At 39.5% G+C, this 20,666-nt stretch overlaps 1 protein-coding gene and 1 non-coding gene across 12 annotated transcripts in view; both read right to left on the bottom strand.

Annotated features, from left to right (window-relative positions):
- Nucleotides 1–15,981, bottom strand: part of PDCD1LG2 (programmed cell death 1 ligand 2) — a 98,251-nt gene extending 82,270 nt beyond the window's left edge. For all 11 annotated transcript variants that reach the window (XM_060014712.1, XM_060014706.1, XM_060014707.1 and 8 more), the window contains exons 1-2: nt 15,706–15,981; nt 2,925–2,993 (exon numbers count right to left, since the gene is read on the bottom strand). In XM_060014712.1, the coding sequence (XP_059870695.1) occupies nt 2,925–2,979 (55 nt within the window). In that variant the 5' untranslated portion in view covers nt 2,980–2,993; nt 15,706–15,981. The remainder of the gene's footprint in view (nt 1–2,924; nt 2,994–15,705) is intronic.
- A 4,578-nt stretch (nt 15,982–20,559) lies between these two features.
- Nucleotides 20,560–20,666, bottom strand: LOC132427790 (U6 spliceosomal RNA). Its single transcript, XR_009519996.1, has one exon. It is a non-coding gene; the product is annotated as a U6 spliceosomal RNA (small nuclear RNA).

Here is a 20,666-nt window from a genome sequence, read left to right as displayed (position 1 = left end):
ATGGACAATTGATTTTTTACAAAGGTGCAAAGGCAATCAATGGAGAAAGGATAGTCTTTTCAGTAAATGAACAAATGGGGCTGGAGCAACCGGATGTCCACGTGCAAAAAAAAAAAAAAAAAAAAAGCCCCAACCTATACTTCACACTATACAAAAATCAACTCAAGATGGATGGTCAACCTAAATGTAAAATGTACAACTATAAAGTATTTAGAAGAAAACATAGAAGAAAATCTTTCAGGTCTTGGGTTAGGCAAAGAGTTCTTAGATATGACAATCCATCAAAGAAAAAATTTGATAAATTAGGTATCTCCAAAATTAAAATCTTTCCTCTGCAAAAGACACTGTTAAGAGAATGAGAGGGACTTCCCTGGTGATCCAGTGGTAAAGAACCCATCTTCCAATGCAGGGGACGAGGGTTCGATCCCTGGTTGGGAAACTAAGATCCCACATGCCTCGAGGCAACTAAGCCTGCGCACCACAACTACTGAGCTCGCGTGCCTCAATGAAAGAGCCTGCATGCTGCCAACTACAGAGCCCACGCGCCCTAGAGCCCACATACCACAGCTAGAGAGAAGCCCACTCCCCGCAACAAAAGATCCCACATGACTCAACAAAGATCCTGCTGCCACAACTAAGACCCAACACAGCCAAAAAAAAAAGAGAATGAGAAGATGAGCTACAGACTGGGAGAAAATATTTGTATATCACATATCTGATAAAGAATTTGTATCCAGAATATATAAAGAACTCTCAAAACTGAACAATAAGAAAATAACCCAATTAAAAACAGTCAAATGATTTGATATGCCCTTCACCTAAGAAGATATATGAATGGGCAATAGGCACATGAAAATATGTTTATCCTCACTAGGTACTGGGGAAACACAAATTAAACCACAGTGAGAAACTTCTACACACCTACTAGAATGAGTTAAAAAAGAAAAATAACAATGTCAATACCAAGGGCTCTCAAGGATGTGGAACAATTGGAACTCTCATACTTTGCTGGAGGGAATGCAAAAACAGTACAGATTCTAAGAACGGTTTGATGGTTTCTTATAAAGTTAAATATGTACTTACCATATGACTCAGTAATCCCACTCATAGGTATTCACCTAAGTGAAATGAAAACCTATGCTTCCACGAAAACCTATATACAAATGTTTATAGCAACTTTATTTATAATTGCCAAAAATAGGAAACAACCCAAAAGTCCCTCAAGTGGGAAATGAATAAACAAAATGTGGTGTGTACCTACAGAGTAATACTACTCAACAACAAAAAGGAATGAACTATTGATTCATATAACAATATGGATAAATTTCAAATGCGTTATGCTAAGCGAAAGAAGCCAGACAAAAAGAATATCTAATAAGTGATCCCATTTATATGACATTCTGGAAAAGTTACAATGACAGGATAGAGAATAGATCGGTGAGTACCTGGGCTTAAAAGTTGGAGGAGGGTTTTTGTTTGGTGATAGAACTGCTCGGGATCTTGATTGTGGTGGTGGCTATATGACTATGCGTTTGTCAAAACTCATAGATGCTTTTATAAAAAAGAGTAAAATTTTACTTTATGTCAATTTAAAAATAAATATTTAAAAAGTGAAATGAAAATATTTTCCAATAGCTTTTCGCTTCAATCTTTAAATTATTTTATAGATAAAATGGTAGAGCATCCACAGAGCACTCAAGTAAGGAAAGAGTTAATTTCGCCTGTCTCTAAAAATCCCAGCAGGGCAGGGTCTCTTAGAAAGGAAATATCAAGTGTTCCTTTAGCTGCCACTGCAAGGGCAGGCCTGGAGTAAGCAGAATATTGGGGTGTTCTCCAAGGATGGCCCCAAGTCAGTGTCTCTAATGCCAGACCAGGCTGAGCAGCCCAAGGGAGGGGGAGAAACGTTGACTGGGATCACCTGGAAGAGAGGGAAAAGCTCTTCAAAAAGTTATCAGTGCCAAAGAAGGCATTCTTTCTCAATGAAAGGCAGAATGTTGGATGACTTCCCATGGGATCGGGGCTGTTATCATAGAGGACCTAACCCGCTTTGTCCACCTCTGTCCTCTCTTACCTAATGGTGTTCACCCACTATAATGCACTCATGGTCCTGACCGCATATGTGAATAGTCTAAACTACCTTCCCCAGGAAAGCAAAACTCTGAAACTGCTTTCCTCCTTGCTCCAAAATCCAAAGGCATAGCTTTAAGGTTCATTATTCATTTAGGTGCAAGGAAGACTCTGAGTTTCCAATTCAAGTAATCCACATTAATGTGTGAATGACCCATGGCTGCTACTGTTGCTTTTTTTTTTTTTTTTTTTTCCAGTACGCGGGCCTCCCACCGTCGCGGCCCCTCCCGCTGCGGAGCACAGGCTCCGGACGACGCGCAGGCTCAGCGCCCATGGCTCACGGGCCCAGCCGCTCCGCGGCACGTGGGATCCTCCCGAACCGGGGCACGAACCCGTGTCCCCTGCATCGGCAGGCGGACTCCCAACCACTGAGCCACCAGGGAAGCCCTACTGTTGGTTTTTAAAAGAGGAGGTGTCCCCCTGACCTTTGTCTCCTCACTGTCCCTGACAGAAGAAAAAAGGACAGCTTCTTGGCAGCTCACCTTTCAGGACACTCAACCCACGCCCTCTTGTGTCAGTTCAGAGGTGCATGGCCTGAATGGTCCTGTCTTCTTGTTACTACCTTTATTGGAAAGTGGGGATAGATGGATTCTTAGTCCCTGTTTCTGTAAGACAGGGACATGGGTATGCACATGCCACCCTGGGCACCATTCTTTTGGCTGTGCTTATAATAGCTGGTAATCACACTTCCTCTCAAAGAAAGCCTTCAGCTCAAGGACTACATTCTCATCCTTGGCTTCAGCTAGGGGTCATCACCTGTTCCTCTTTCTCAGGCTCCTCCCTTGGACCTTTCTTACCTGCTGTCTGATGAAGCGGCATTCCCAGGCTCATAATTAGCAGGAGAAGGAACATTTTCTGTACTGGATCTGAAACAGACAATTGAAAGTCTCAGGGCCTTCTGCAGTTTTTCTGGGTCTCATGATTTGGTCATTTGCTCACTTCTGAAAACAGAACAGGGAAATGACTGGTAAACAAATCTTTTGGGGAGGCAGTGGACCATGGTGGAGTAGAGCTGGGAAAAGAAGTTAAAGGGTGATTGCCTAAAGGAGAGGAGAGATGGGGTAAGAAGAAGCGAGGCACCCTTTATCGATCCAAGTTAGAAGCTCATATGAACCAGTGCTCATGAGTTACCCACACAGCTGGTTATCTGTACCTTTCTGTTTCTTCCATAGTTTCAGTGTAGGCCCTTGAAAACCAGTCTTGTTCATCAGATGAATAATGTACATCATTTTTTCCAGCTGGACTGGAACTCTGTGAGTTGGACACTCAGTGCTCAATAGAACAGAGCTGGATTCTCAATAAATACTTGCTAGTTGACTGAGCAGGTAAAGTTGTCAAGCTCTTTAGAGTGCTGTGATCCAGTGTGCCCATCACTTGAACTACCTGTTACTAAGAGGTGCAGACAGGGATTGCAGAGAACTGCAAACCCAGTTGAGTGGGTGCCAAACCTTAGTCCTGCTTCACCTTTCGTGCTTCCACTTTTGCTCACAAACTTTCCCACCCAAGGACTTCTCACGGTTGAAGGCAAAAGGGACAGGGTATACCACTGTCAGCTTTTTTTGTCCTCAAAGCGGCTTTCAAAATTTTATTAGCCATGCGCCACCAGGGAAGCCATACATCTAAATCAGGTAAAAGCAGAGCTGCTCTGAGTACAATGGAAAGCCAGTGGAGGATTTGGATCAGGAGAATGACATGATCTCATTTACATTTTTAAAAGAGGATTCAGTTTTGGTGTAGACAATAGACTATTGTTGTGAAGGAGAGTGGGATGGGCAAGATTGGAGGCAGAAAGATCAGTAAGAAATGTTTTCACAGAGATGATAATAGTTTGGACCAGAGTGGTGGGGCTAGTGGAGGTGAGAAGGGGTCTGTTGAAGGTTTTTTATATTTATACATTTTAAAAATGTATTAAAATTGGTTCCTTAAATTTATTAAAACTTTTAATATCTTTATTGGAGTATAATTGACATACAATAGAGGATTATGTGTGTGTGTGTATACATATATATTTAAGACACAGATGATTTAGTGGTATGATTCAGTGGTTTTTAGTATATTCTACAGAACTGTGCAACCCATACCACTGTCTAATTTTGGATCATTTTCATCACTGCAAAAAGGAACCCAATACCCATTAGCAGAACCCCCCCAATTCTTCTTCCCTCTCCCACCAGTCCCTGGCATTCACTCATCTCCGTTCTGTTTCTATCAATTTGCTTATTCTGGATATTTTATATAAATGGAATCATACAATATGTGGTCTTTTGTGTATAGCTTCTTTCACTGAGCATATTATTTTCAAGACTCATCTGTACTGTAACACATTACCAATACTTCGTTCCTTTCTATGACTGAATAATATTCCATTGTATTAACACATCACATCTTTCTTATCCATTCATCAGTTGATGGACATTTGTTTCCACTTGTTGGCTATTATGAGTAATGCTATTATGACATTCATGTACAAGTTTCTGTGTAGACATGTTTCCAAATCACTTGATTATATATGTAGGAGTGGAATTGATCAGTTAAATGGTAACTCTATATTTAACTTTTTGATAAACTGCCAAACTGTTTATCAAATATATGATTTGTAATTAATTTCTCCTATTCTGTGATTGTCTTTTCAGTTTCTTGGTAGTGTTCTTTGAAGCACAAATGTTTTAATTGTAAAGTACAAATTAATTTAATTTTGATGAAGGCCAGTTTATCTGTTTTCTCTTCTAATTGCTTGTGCTTTAGGTGTCATCTCTAAGAAAATATTGCTTAATCCAAGGTCACAAAGATTTACGTCTATGTTTTCTTTTGAGAATTTTATAGCTTTAGTTCTTATATTTAGGTCTTTGATCCAGTTTGAGTTAATTTTTGTGTATGGTGTGAGGTAAGGCTCCAGATTCATTGATTTGCACATGGACATCCAGTTGACTCTGCATAGTTTGTTTAAAGGAGTATTCTTTCCCCATTGAATTGTCATAGCACCCTCACCAAAAATCAATTGACATTAAGTGTATGGGCTTAGTTCTGGAATCTCAATTCTATTCCATTGAACTATATGTCTATCCTATGTCAGTATCACAGACTGTTGATTACACGGAAGCTTTGTGGTAAGTTTTGAAATCAGGAAATGTGAATCTTCTAACTTGTTTTTCTTTTTTTTTAAGACTTTGTGTGTGTGTGTGTGTGTGTGTGTGTGTGGCTATTCTTGCTCCCTTGCATTTCCATGTGAATTTTAGGATCAGCTTGTCTATTTCCACACAAAAGAAGCAGCTGGAATTTTGATAGGGATTGTACTGAATCTGTAGATTCATTGGGGAATATAACCATCTTTATAATTTTAAGTCTTTTAATCCATGAATGGGGCATGTCTTTCCATTTATTTAAGTCTTCTATATTCTCAAGAAGATTTGATGGGAATTGCTGACAGGATGGAAATGTAGTTTGACAAAAGTAAAGAAATCCAGGAAAATTTCTAGGTTCGGAGCTTGAGTCACTAGGGCAATGGAGATACTATTTATTAAAAAGGAGAAGACTAAGAATGAAGCAGATTAGGGAGCAGAAATCAAAAATTGTATTTGGAATATGTTTGGTTTGAGATGTCTATTAGACACTCAAGTAAAGATGTTTAGTAGGTGGTTGGACAACTGGTGATCCAAAGTTTGGGGCAGAGATATAAATTTGGGAGTCATCAATGCATAAGTGTTACTTAAAGCCATGGTGCTGCATAGTACCACCTAAAGAGAGATAGAGAAGAGAAGGTGTCAAAGGACTGAGATATGGGGCATTCCAACACTTAGGGGTCTTTGAGAGGGAAGGTACTAGCAAAGAAGATTGAGAGAAGGGATATAAAGGTAAATTAACCATCTCTTATTTTCTGTATTCTGATGCTTTGACATCTGGAATCTTGCTGACTTTAGAGGGACTGCCCCCTCAGGATTAGCCAATTCCTAGAGACAGTAAACAACTGTCCCCTGAGTGTGCCTTTCATATGCAAACCAACCAGTCCAGAGCCCTACCTCCAATCACCTTTTTATTGGGCTCTCACTCTCTGGGTCACTATCTATCTGCCCTAATCACCCTAGGGTCAGTTACCAGATACTCCTATGCCCCCAAAGTCTGCTGAAATTATACAAACTAGCCCCATTCCTTCCTGTGGAACCTACAGTAGAGGCTCCTGCCTACTTTTCCCCCTCACCCTCTGCCTCCTGTGTGACCCTGGTATTTGCCTGTATGGACCACTATGGTGTGGCATGCCCCTTTCTCTTGGGATCTGTGAGTATAACAAACTATTTTTTCAAAGGCAGTCATCTCCTGATCTGTTGGCCTCACCATTCCTAAATAATAGATATAATAATAAATAAAATAATAGTAATAAATAATAATAAAACCTAGAGTTTAAAACATAGTGCTGGAAGGAGGGAGTGATCAGTTGAGCTAAATGTTTCTGAGAACAGGATTTAGCAGAGTATGAAGGTCATGGATGACCCTGATTAACACAGTATCAGTAGATCTTGTACAGATAAAAATAGGAAATAAGGAAGTGGAGACAACAGAATATAGGCAACTTGTTAGAGAACAGTGCTATAAAAGGGCGCAGAGATATGAGGCAGTAGCTACAAGCGAATGCAAGGTCCACAGTGGGCTGTATTCTTGTTTTTAGTTTAGGGAGGGAAATATTACAGCAGATAACAACTAGGAACAGAATCTAGTGCTTTCTACCAGGAAATGCTCAAGACATACCTTAGCTAGACTTGAAAATCCTCTTCCTTACTGAAACTACAAATATATCCAGAAAAGATACCATTTTAAGCTGCACCTGCAGTCTAGCACTTGCCTAGCTTTTTTTTTTTCCTAGAGTACAAAAGGATAGCATGTAACATGCAGTTCTGGCAACAGAAAGGACTCCTGGTTCACCCATCACTCGTTTTAACTTCCCCTTCTTCCCTGCCCATCGAAGGGGACTTTCCTTGCACACTGTCTCCTTGAGTCAACTGAGAGACAGACACTGTTGTAAAGGTACTTTCCAACTAGCAGCCTTCTTTCTCCTAGGGATAAAGTGCCCCATGGAATGGTTAAGAGCTCAGGTTCTAACGTCAGACACATCTGAGTTCAGATTCTGAGTCTACAAAGTATTAGCCTCTAAGAACTTAGACAGTTTATGAAAACGTTTTGTGTCCCATTTCCCTAAAGTGCCAATAATAATAACTCCTACTTCAAGCCGGAATCCTGGGGGCGTCATCTTAAATCTACACATCGCTTATCTTGCACATTCAGTCCAGCCCCCAGTCCTATTAATTCTACTTCCTGGATACACCATAGCAGAGCCTCCTCTCTGCCATTTTTACCTCCTAGTCTTGTTTCCTTCTGCTCCATCCTTCTCTTGTCGCCACAAACCTTGACGTCATCCTTGGCTCCTGTCTTCTATCACCAGCATCTGATTCATTAACACATCCTATAGGCCCTTCTTTCAAATATATCTAGAATCTGACCATGTCTCACTGCTTCCATATCAACCTAAGCCATTATCGTGTCTTGTGGCTATTCTAACCTTGCCTTCCTACAGTTGATTCTCAACACAGGAGCCAGAGTGATTCTTTAAAAATGTAAGTCAAAGCAGGTCTGCTCAAAACCTTTTGATGGCTCAGTATTTCACTGAGAATAAACTCCTAAGTCTCTCCAATAACCAGGTAATAGGGGCCTCTGTCTTGAGTCACCCTGCCATGCTTTAGATGAGTGCACTGTAGCCATGCCCCTCCCTGCAGTGTGGGTGTTTGCTGGGTTGAGAGGTGTCATCTGGACCTCTGGACCTCCCCCCACTACCCATTATAATCTAGGTCCTTGGGATGCTGGAATTCACTGCCCAAATGGCCCTAAGCCCACTTCCAGGCCTGTGTAGTGTCTTCACCAAATCCATCCCTTCAAGTGTGGATTCTGCTGCCAGTGTGCCTGTCCCTACACCTGGATGCTTTTTTAGCTCTTTCTGGTGAGTCTGCCTTATGCAAAAAACTGCAACAGCACCACTCCTCCAGCATTCCCAATTCTCCTTGTCGTCTTTCTTTTCCAAAACTTTCATTACCATCTAACTTACCATATAGTGTACTTGCTTATTATATTATTACCTGTCATCTTCCATTAGAATATAATCACTCAAAGGACAGGGATCGTTGTCTGTTTATTTACTACTATGCCTTCAGCCCCAGAACAGAGTCTGGCAATAAGTAGGTACTTGGTTAATACTTGTTGGATGAACTATCTCTTTACCTAGCAGGCAGAACAATCTCTTGAATACTGAATAATCAAATCTGACCATGTCACTCCTGCTTAAAAGACTTCAACAACTCCCACTATTTACAAGGTGAAGTTCTCCTTTAGTGTGGCCTACAAAACCTTCCCTGATCTGGCACCTCCTGCCTTGGCCACAGAGAAACACATGTGCTTTCCATGACTAGGACCTCACAGGTGCTTTGAGAAGGCTAATCTCACATCTAATCTCATCTTATTTTTTCTAATCTTATTTTTCTTCTATCTCAATTTCTTCATGAGCTTAAAAAATTGTATTGCATCATAAATAACTCCTTAAGTGGCCTTACATTTCATGCATTCAACAGAAGTGGATAAGTCTTTCCTAACTGTCTTAGTCTATTTCTTCTGCCTCAATTGTATCTGCTACTCACCTCTAGTGTAAGTACTTAACTCATTACTGGTATGCTGATTTATTACACTTCTGTTTTCTAGGCTAGAATAGGAGCTCTTTGTACAGTCATCCCTTGGTATCTGCAGGATATTGGTTCCAGGATCCTCTGTGGATACCAAAATCCACAGATGCTCAAGTCCCTCATGTAAAATGGCATAATATAGTTGGCTGTATATGTAGGGCTGCAGAACCCTTTAGATACGGAGAGCAGACTGCACTTGATTAGGTCCTTATAACTGTGTGCTGAATGGACAAGTGAATGAGTGCTTGCATGCATGACAATTTAGCATCATACTCAGGAATCTGAGATCACTGGCTCCCACTTGACTCCACTCTATCGGAGAAACAGAAACCTTAATTTGGTTGTTTATTTTTGCCGCAAATAAGAACTTTCCATCGAATGGAGCCACTCACAACACAATGGGCCACTAATGGGGTGGGGAGGCATCATCCCTGGTATTGTTTAAGCAAAAGGTGCATGTTGAAGCAAGAGTTTCCACAAGAGGTGGAAGGTGATCCCTTTTTAACAGCAAGATTATTTACAAGATTATCTCCCAGAAGAATTTTCTTTCCACAGTTTCCACAGGTATCTCAAGCCCCTCACCAACCTCTCTCAAAAGACTAGGCTATCTGGATAAGACCTCTACCCTCTGGGTTCTTTAGGAGAACTACGTTTTCTGAAAGAGCAGGTTCTTGAAGGCGTTAATGTTGGGGAAGTATGAACTCTTTCATACTCAGACAGGCAAGGCCTGAAAGAATTTACTTAGAGAACTTACGGAGTGCATTGCCAAAACTAATTAACTCAATGCATCATTTAAAGAGTATCCATGTGTAAGGCACTCCTTTGGCCAAATGAGCATTGTGATGACTCTTCTCCACGATACAATGAACATGTTCAAACAACCACATCTCTCTCTAGCCTCCCCTTTTAAAATTCACCTTTGTTTTGGATATAAATATCTTATTGTCTATGCCTAGTCAGCTGTTCATTTTCATCTTAATTGTATATTCCTTACGTACATGTTTGGTTTTGCTAGCTTTTCCATCAAGCAGAGGGTGCTCATTGTAGCTATCTTTATATCAGTCAGGCTGGGCTCTAATGAATACTTTGGAATGTGAATGGAAAAAAGTAGTTTTTAATCAAATGATCAGTTTAGCTGAATTTCTTAATTTCTGGATAATTCTTAATGAAGTTATGGGTAATTCTTGATAATTCTGCCTATGAACATGTCGTAGTATTGCAGTTGAGGGCAAGTCATTATCTAAAATGGAACAGAATGGCATAGGATAAGCTTCAAGAACTTTTTCTGGTGGCTCCAGGAGTCAAGAAGGGCCCCCTCAGTAAGGAGATAATCAAGCTTGAGAGTGAGAAGAAGCAAAAGCTACTCTTTTTAGATTTGTGCAAAGTCCTGCTCAAATTGCTGCCCCCTTGGCTCTCACCCAGGCCACTAGAAAAGCTGCTTCTCTTGGTGGTGTGGTGGAAGCAGCAGTTCTGAGCTAGGCATCAGGAGACAGGAGTTCCAGTCTTTGCTCTATCCCTGCTGCCTTAGGAACTCACTCTCCACTCTCTACAAAAGAAGGGGTGAACTAGGTGACTTCCAAGGTCCCTTCCATGTACCATCTATGCAACTAACAACCAATCTCTACCATTTTGTTTCGCCATGTTAGGTAATACTCAAGTGTGTAACATATCAAGATTTTTGATGAACCGTGAACATTTTAATATTTTTGATATTAAAGTGTGATTTCATTTCTAACTACCACAAGTATTATTGGCCTATCAGTAACAGTTGATCACTAGTGTTTAAGATAAAGTTAAGATATGTAAGAATGGCCTTATTCCAGCTGAAGTCTTTTACTCCTCCCCTCTAAAAGGCATTTAAGAAAGTGAGTTAAAATGATATCATGGAGATAAGTAAAAAACTTCAACTTATAAATGTGTATATATATGAATGTGTACATAGACATAAAGTTAAACTTTTGATAATTTAGGCACTTTGTTATTAGGAACATAAAGTAATGTGGGGAGTTGCATAACCTTTGTTGCCTAGGTTGTGGCAGAGCTAGTGACCAGTAATGCGAAGTTTGGTTGGTCAGCTATGTCCTCATCTAGGGAGACGTGGACCTGGAGAAATCTTCAAGAGTTTATGGATACCGTCAAGTGGAAGGTTCCTGCTTCAGTGGACATTCTCCTCCCTCCCCCTCCTCTTCTTCTTCCTCCTTCTGCTCCTTCTGCTTCTTCTGCTTCTCCTTTTGCTTCTGCTGCTGCTGCTTCTCTTTTTCCTCTGTTTCTCTATCCTGCTCAAGAAGATTAAGCTCCCCAAGGGCAGAAATTTCTGTCTGTTTTTGTTCCTTACTATATCTCTGGCACCCCAAACAGCTCCTAATACATGGTGGGTCCTCATTAATATTCACTGAATGATTAGATCATGCTCCTGTGGTCCAAGAGCCATAAATGGTCCTTCTAACATGGTGAGATTGCGAGGGGTGGAAATAGGAAATCATCGAGTTCTCTAATATCTGAAGCTCTTGACCACACCACAGTCAATAAACAGAAATGACTGTGGACAAGGTATGTGAAAAATACTTGGCAAATGGCAAAGCGTTCTTTACATTCATTGTCATTATTACTTAGGATGGTGACTGATGATCTTTGGTCTAAAATTCCCATGAATTCCTAATATGGCCACTCCTTTCACTAACCCACGAAGGTTTCGCCTGGTAAAATCTACCTAGTCTTTAAGACTCACTCAGCACCACCTCTTTCACGACTACTCCCCTGTGCCTCCTAAGTAAATGTTCACAGAACTGTTGTACCTTTCAGAGTACTTCTTGTCTATCTTGTATTTAATAGGTTACGTCTAACTTTCTGCTTAGTAGATGTTTAGATCTTATTCTGCTTATTTCTCCATAAAAGATACTAACAGCAATTTATTCAATTGTATTAAGAAGTCGTATCTTTCCAGAAAAATCAAGAAAATTTCTGTAAATTCTGAGGAGAAGGTTGTAAGCAGAAAATGTAAGCCGGAAAACTTTTCCAAGCAAAATTTGCAAGAGAACCAAAAATTACTATAGGTGCTAGAAGGTTCACTTTCTGGTTGCTTCAGGCCCAGTTTCTTGCCATTTCACCTATCTACTGAAAGCTATTTGTGAATTTATAGATGAAATGAAATTTATGGTGCTGAAATTATGTACAGAGGTTTTAATTCTTTCTTTCTTTTATTCAAGACATTTACTCTATATTTTCTGTGTGGCAAGCTCTGGTATGCAGAGGTAAATAAGACAGAAACAAAGCTTTCAGAATTCTCTGGTCTCTAGAACAACCAAGGCACAGGCACTTTATGGAAATATCTCAAGAATCCTAGCAAATAATTTCTTTGTGTAATAATAACCAGCATAAAGGATCATGCTTGTATAACACTTTATTCTCTGCTGAACATTGCCAGTCTTAACTCATTTTGCTTCTCCCTCTTCCCAAGTGTCTAGCACAGCCCTGGATATCTGTGAAGACCTAGATAAACACATAACAAACTGAACTGAAATACCTGACTTAATCACTGTTTTTGAAGCCAAGTGTCTAAAGCAAGAATTGTAAGTAGCAATGTTTTAAAATAATTTGGATCTGAGTGCCTTTGGCAAGTAATGCAGAGTTTGCCCCAGGCCCTGCTACTCCCTATTGTATGATCACACATTTTACTGTCTACCAGTTCCTACAGGCATTTGAGATTTTAGGGAATCTTAACAACAGTGGCTCTGTTTTTAGAGGTGGATCAGAAATCTTTCAGTATTCAATATCTAAACCATCTAGACATAGGTAGACAATCTGTAGCCTTCAATTTAACTTAAATTCAAATTGAATCTCAACTTTTTAGTCAATAAACACTGAGCTGTCATTTTTTGCAAGTCTTTGCATTAGACTGTGGAGAATCAATAGAAGGATTCACCTAAGAAAGGATTCCTGCCCTTAAAGACATTATAACATAGTCAGAAGTTTAAAACTCATACACACGAAAAATACTAAGAAGTGGTGTAAAATATTTTGCATGACGATGCAAAAACCCTGGAAGCTGACTGGAAGAAGGGAGACTTCTCGGATGGGATTTGAAATGAGTCTTTGAAGCACTGGTAGAAATTGGAGAGTTGGAACAACTCTTGAGGGCACTGCAGATGAGTCAGGAGCAAAGTTTTAGAGGTGCAAACACACAGGGCATGTTAAGGAAGACAATGAACAGCATAACCTGGCTGGAAATAAGTTTGGGACAAGAATATTGAGAGCTTAGTGCCAGGTAGAGCTGCCAATAAAAAACAGTGACAGTCACTCAAAAACTGAGTGACAATAACAAAGAAGTTTGAAAAGATTAAATCTGAGTTTGTTTTTTTCAGTATGTAATAGAGGGAGAGTGGAATTGGAGGCCAGCTACTTGATTAGGGGGTCACAGTGTTCATCCAGATGTTTGGTAAAGCATCTGATTTAGGATCAGAAGAGGGAAGAAAGGGAGAAGAAGGAGAAACTTCCTGTCAATAAGATAATTGACAGGAAAACTGACAAAACAATTGACAAGTGATTAGTCACATGGGAAAGAAACAGAAGCAACAAGTTGACGGTGGTTTTGAGGTCAGACTATCAAAACAATATTGATGTCATTGGGTGGGGGTGGGGGGGAGGAAATATAAGATCAAGAGCTGACTTTTTTTTTTTTGCGGTACGCGGGCCTCTCACTGTTGTGGCCTCTCCTGTTGCGGAGCACAGGCTCCAGGCACGCAGGCTCCAGGCGCGCAGGCTCAGCAGCCATGGCTCATGGGCCAGCTGCTCCACGGCATGTGGGATATTCCCGGACCGGGGCACGAACCCGTGTCCCCTGCATCGGCAGGCGGACTCTCAATCACTGCGCCACCAGGGAAGCCCAAGAGCTGATTTTTAAAGGGAAGATGATGAGCTAGGTTTGAGTCATGAAGTAATGCAAGGCAGTCAAGAAAAATGTAGGTCTGGAATATGGAACACAATTTGGGACTAGAGATAAAGATAAAGAAGTTATTTGTAATAAAATGTTAGTTGACTTTGGGGAATGAATTAACTCTCTGAGGGGGAGAGTATAAAAAGAGAGGTTAGAAAGAAAAGATCTGAACTCTGAGGAATGCCCCAAAATTTGGAGAGCGGGAGTAAGAGACCAGAGACAAAAGCAGAGAAGAAATGATCCTAAGAGTGAAAAGCTTCCCCATCACAATATCTCAGAGCCGAGGGAGGAAATCCCAAGAAGCAGAAGTGGTTGACAATAGAGAGGTCGGGAGACTAAGAACTGGGAATCAGCCCCAGGGTTATTAGAGAGGGCTGGAGGGTATTGAGGTGATTGGGGCTGGATAACCTTTCAGATTCCTTTATCTATCCTGGAATTCTGTTAGTCGATTTGAAGATTAGGGGAACACAACATGAGAGAGCCCCACAGCAGTAGAGCAGTGTGGGACATGAGGAGGTCAGGCTGCAGTTGCCTCATTACAGGGTAACCCAAGTATGCTACAGTTAAGTCATGTGGTATATTTGAACGTTGCCATGTGGAATAAAAATTACACACGACAACCTATGGATCACTGTCCGATGCATCTTAAAGAAAGTCAGCTCTGAAGCATGATCCCTAATACTGTCCCTGAGAAATCTGCATCACCTCCATCAGCCCCAATGTCCGCTGTATATTATGCAAATATCCCACATCTGGTGATTCACCAGCCACTTCATCAAATCAATTAATTCAACAACTCAACAAGCACCCAATGAGCACCCATGCATATTGTGAGGCACTGTGAGGGGTACTTGGGATTCAGAGAACCTAAAAGGTGTGGTCTTTGCCTATGAGGAGCTACAGTTTAATGGAAAGGCTCACAGAAGAAATCTGAGAAGACACGTTGAAGAGTGGGAAAGGAACATCCTGCTGATGGTGAGAGTTCAGGTAATAAAGGCAAATAGACCAGTTCCAAGTGGCAAGAGATAAGATTTCATCTATTCATAGAATCTTAGGCTTCAAAGGGAGCTTAAAAAACATCCAGATCAATTGGCATTTGACTCCTGCTACAACTGTCTGATTACTGCTCACACTGAATATTCTTACTGTACATTTTTGTCAATGTATGTTAATCACTCCCTTCCACAGAACCACAGAATTTCAGGGTCACAAGACCTTATTTGTAGGTAATTTCATTCAAGTTTCACCTTCTCACTTCAACCCTTTCTCACATAAATCCATCGTCATCACTTTTCTACTATGTGCACCTGGATAGTGACCAATAAATAGCAATAGTTGCAGTTTTCCTTCATTTTGCTAAACACTCTTTCATCATTTTATGTAGAATATTAAGCATTTTAGTAGGCCCAAATCACACTTTTGTTAAATAATGGTTGCCTATATTATAAGTTAATGTAATTATAGTTTTTTTTTTTTTTTTTAACAGCTTACACTTGAATATAGCTTGTAAACACAGGCTAGACTGGAATGTTGACTGCCTGCCAAAGGGATAATCACAAACAGGTGTTAGATGTAAAAATCCAAATTTTTAAGTTCCATTAACCCTTCAAAATTCTAAGCAGAGAGACAACTTTAGGAGTAAATTTTTTTTGGTGCAGATTTATTTTGTGCAGAAAAAAAAATAACCCACCTCATAAAACTGCTCAAGAAGAATAATAAGCATAGGACCAGCAAGAGAAATCCTACTATTTTGAGGACAGGAGGAAATTAGCTTGTTTGTGTACCTGAGCACAATTTCTGAGGCAGTTTCCCCTGCCTCCAATGGTGTGGAGAGAAAATGTGCCCATGCTAACCCAACTATGGCACGCTCATCATGGTCTACAACACCAACTCAAAGTATGAGAAAATCTCAACCCACTCGATACTCACATCAGGCCTTGGCACGGCTCCTCAGGCAAAGACGCAAAAGAAAATAAAACAACAAACAGTTGCTCTTTGTCAGATTCCCTCATAGAAGCCAACAAAACAAACAGCCAAAACAAAAACAAAACCTAGGTTGCTGCTGAGACCAATGCAACAAGTAGTAGCTCCAACCCAGGGTTCTTTTTAGCTGGCAGAGGGACGCACGAGGATGGATAACAGAAAACTGTGGGGATAAGGTACACTGAGCAAGGCAAGAAAAGATATCATCCCCATCCAACTCAGGCTTTCTCTTAATATGAGTACAATTCAAACCAAAACTGATGCTAAGGAACTGACTGAAGCCCAACCTACTGGCAAGTTTTGGTTTTACTTTCAGTGGCACGTCTCTGCATGCAAGTACCCATTGACCTGTGTGTGCATATTTATTTATTTATGTATTTATTTATGTATTTACTTGTTTTAGGTTGTTTCCATGTCTGGCTATAGTAAATAGTGCTGCAATGAACACTGGGGTGAATGTGTCTTTTTTTTTCTTCTATTATTGGTTAAAAAAATTTTTTTTAACATCTTTATTGGAGTATAATTGCTTCACAAAGGTGTGTTAGTTTTTGCTTTATAACAAACTGAATCAGCTGTACATATACATATATCCTCATATCCCCTCCCTCTTGCGGCTCCCTCCCACCCTCCCTATCCCACCCCTCTAGGTGGTCACAAAGCACTGAGCTGATCTCCCTGTGCTATGTGGCTGCTTCTCACTAGCTATCTATTTTACATTTGGTAGTGTGTATATGTCCCTGTCTCTCTCTAGCTTTGTCACAGCTTACCCTTCCCCCTCCCCATATCCTCAAGTCCATTCTCTAGTAGGTCTGTGTCTTTATTCCTGTCTTACCCCTAGGTTCTTCATGACTTTTTTTTTTTCTTAGATTCCATATATATGTGTTAGCATACGGTATTTGTTTTTCTCTTTCTGACTTACTTCACTCTGTATGACAGACTCTAGGTCCATCCACCTCACTACAAATAACTCAATTTCATTTCTTTTTATGGCTGAGTAATATTCCATTGTATATATGTGCCACGTCTTCTTTATCCATTCATCAGTCGATGGACACTTAGGTTGCTTCCATATCCTGGCTATTGTAAATAGAGCTGCAGTGAACATTGTAGTACATGACTCTCATTGAATTATGGTTTTCTCAGGGTGTATACCCAGCAGTGGGGTTGCCGGGTCATACGGTAGTTCTATTTTTAGTTTTTTAGGGAACCTCCATACTGTTCTCCATAGTGGCTATATCAATTTACATTCCCACCAACAGTGCAAGACGGTTCCCTTTTCTCCACACCCTCTCCAGCATTTATTGTTTGTAGATTTTTTGATGATGGCCATTCTGACTAACGTGAGGTGATACCTCATTGTAATTTTGATTTGCATTTCTCTAATGATTAGTGATGTTGAGCATCCTTTCATGTGTTTGTTGGCAATCTGTATATCTTCTTTGGAGAAATGTCTATTTTGGTCTTCTGCCCATTTTTGGATTGGGTTGTTTGTTTTTTGAGATTGAGCTGCATGAGCTGCTTGTAAATTTTGGAGATCAATCTTTTTCAGTTGCTTCATTGGCAAATATTTTCTCCAATTTGTTTTGTTTATGGTTTCCTTTGCCGTGCAAAAGCTTTTAAGTTTCATTAGGTCCCATTTGTTTATTTTTATTTTTATTTCTATTCCTCTAGGAGGTGGGTCAAAAAGGATTTTGCTGTGATTTATGTCACAGAGTGTTCTGCCTATGTTCTCCACTAAGAGTTTGATAGTTTCTGGCCTTACATGTGGGTCTTCAATCCATTTTGAGTTTATCTTTGTGTATGGTGTTAGGGAGTGTTCTAATTTCATTAGTTTACATGTAGCTGTCCAGTGTTCCCAGAACCACTTATTAAAGAGTCTGTCTTTTCTCCATTGTATATTCTTGCCTCCTTTATCAAAAATAAGGTGACCATATGTGAGTGGATTTATCTCTGGGCTTCTATCCTGTTCCATTGATCTATATTTATGTTTTTGTGCCAGTACCATACTGTCTTGATTACTGTAGCTTCTTTGTAGTATAGTCTGAAGTCAGGGAGCATGATTCCTCCAGCTCCATTTCTCTTTCTCAAGATTGCTTTGGCTATTCGGGGTCTTTTGTGTTTCCATACAAATTGTGAAATTTTTTGTTCTAGTTCTGTGAAAAATGCCATTGGTAGTTTGATAGGGATTGCACTGAATCTGTAGATTGCTTTGGGTAGTATAGTCATTTTCACAATGTTGATTCTTCCAATCCAAGAACATGGTATATCTTTCCATCTGTTTGTATCACCTTTAATTTCTTTCATCAGTGTCTTATAGGTTTCTGCATACAGGTCTTTTATCTCCTTGGGTAAGTTTATTCCTAGGTATTTTATTCTTTATGTGGCAATGGTAAATGGGAGTGTTTCCTTAATTTCTCTTTCAGATTTTTCATCATTAGTGTATAGGAATGCAAGAGATTTCTGTGCATTAATTCTGTATCCTGCTACTTTACCAAATTCATTGATTAGTTCTAGTAGTTTTCTGGCAACATCCTTGGGATTCTCTTTGTATAGTATCATGTCATCTGCAAAGAGTGAAAGCTTTACTTCTTCTTTACCGATTTGGATTCCATTTATTTTTTTTCTTCTCTGATTGATGTGGCTAAAACTTCCACAACTATGTTGAATAATAGTGGTGAGAGTGGAGAACCTTGTCTTGTTCCTGATCTCAGAAGAAATGGTTTCAGTTTTTCACCATTGAGAAGGATGTTGGCTGTGGGTATGTCATATATGGCCTTTATTATGTTGAGGAAAGTTCCCTCTATGCCTACTTTCTGCAGGGTTTTTATCATAAAAGGGTGTTGAATTTTGTCAAAAGCTTTCTCTGCATCTATTGAGATGATCATATGGTTTTTCTCCTTCAATTTGTTAATATGGTTTATCACATTGATTGATTTGCGTATATTGAAGAATCCTTGCATTCTTGGAATAAACCCCACTTGATCATGGTGTATGATCCTTTTAATGTGCTGTTGGATTCTGCTTGCTAGTATTTTGTTGAGAATTTTTGCATCTATGTTCATCAGTGATATTGGCCTGTAGTTTTCTTTCTTTGTGACATCCTTGTCTGGTTTTGGTATCAAGGTGATGGTGGCCTTGTAGAATGAATTTGGGAGTGTTCCTCTCTCTGCTATATTTTGGAAGAGTTTGAGAAGGATAGGTGTTAGTTCGTCTCTAAATGTTTGATAGAATTCACCTGTGAAGCCATCTGGTCCTGGGCTTTTGTTTGTTGGAAGATTTTTAATCACAGTCTCAATTTCAATGCTTTGATTGGTCTGTTTATATTTTCTATTTCTTCCTGATTCAGTCTCAGAAGGTTGTGCATTTCTAAGAATTTGTTCATTTCTTCCATGTTGTCCATTTTATTGGCATAGAGTTGCTTGTAGTAATCTCTCATGATCCTTTGTATTTCTGCAGTGTCAGTTGTTACTTCTCCTTTTTCATTTCTAATTCTTTTGATTTGAGTCTTCTCCCTTTTTTTCTTGATGAGTCTGGCTAATGGTTTATCAATTTTGTTTATCTTCTCAAAGAACCAGCTTTTAGTTTTATTGATCTTTGCTATTGTTTCCTTCATTGCTTTTTCATTTATTTCTGATCTGAAATTTATGATTTCTTTCCTTCTGCCAACTTTGGGGTTTTCTTGTTCTTCTTTCTCTAATTGCTTTAGGTATAAGGTTAGGTTGTTTATTTGAGATGTTTCTTGTTTCTTGAGGTAGGATTGTATTGCTATAAACTTCCCTCTTAGAACTGCTTTTGCTGCATCCCATAGGTTTTGGGTCATCGTGTTTTCATTGTCATTTGTTTCTAGGTATTTTTTGATTTCCTCTTTGATTTCTTCAGTGATCTCTTGGTTATTTAGTAGTGTATTGTTTAGCCTCCATGTGGTTGTAGTTTTTACAGATTTTTTCCTGTAATTGATATCTAGTCTCATACCGTTATGGTCAGAAAAGATACTTGATATGATTTCAATTTTCTTAAATTTACCAAGGCTTGATTTGTGACTCAAGATATGATCTATCCTGGAGAGCACTTGAGAAGAAAGTGTACTCTGTTGTTTTTGGATGGAATGTCCTATAAGTATCTTAAGTCCATGTTGTTTATTGTATCATGTAAAGCTTATGTTTCATTATTTATTTTCATTTTGGTTGATCTGTCTGTTGGCGAAAGTGGGGTGTTAAAGTCCCTTACTATGATTGTGGTACTGTCAATTTCCCTTTTTATGGCTGTTAGCATTTGCCTTATATATTGAGGTGCTCCTATGTTGGGTCCATAAATATTTCCAATTGTTATATCTTCTTCTTGGACTGATCCCTTGATCATTGTGTAGTGTTCTTCTTTGTCTCTTGTAATAGTCTTTATTTTAAAGTCTATTTTGTCTGATATGAGAATTGCTACTCCATCTTTCTTTTGATTTCCATTTGTATGGAATATCTTTTTCCATCCCCTCACTTTCAGGCTGCATGTGTACCTAGGTCTGAAGTGGGTCTCTTGTAGACAGCATATATATGGGTCTTGTTTTTGTATCCATTCAGGCAGTCTATGTCTTTTGGTGGAAGCATTTAATCCATTTACATTTAAGGTAGTTATCAATATGTATGTTCCTATCACCATTTTCTTAATTGTTTTGGGTTTGTAATTGTACGTCTTTTCCTTCTCTTTTTCTTTGTATTTAATTTTTGATAGCTTGATTTATACGTGTTTTGGCATGTTTCTCCTTATATTTATCCTGTATGGGACTCTGCATTTCCTGGACTTGATTGAAAAAATATGGAACGCTTCACAAATTTGCATGTCATCCTTGTGCAGGGGCCAGGCTGATCTTCTCTGTATCGTTCCAATTTTAGTATACGTGCTGCCAAAGTGAGCAC

The sequence above is a fragment of the Delphinus delphis genome, chromosome 6 (genome assembly GCF_949987515.2).
Source record: "Delphinus delphis chromosome 6, mDelDel1.2, whole genome shotgun sequence".
Taxonomy (NCBI): domain Eukaryota; kingdom Metazoa; phylum Chordata; class Mammalia; order Artiodactyla; family Delphinidae; genus Delphinus; species Delphinus delphis.
This window is presented reverse-complemented; position numbering and strand designations above follow the sequence as displayed.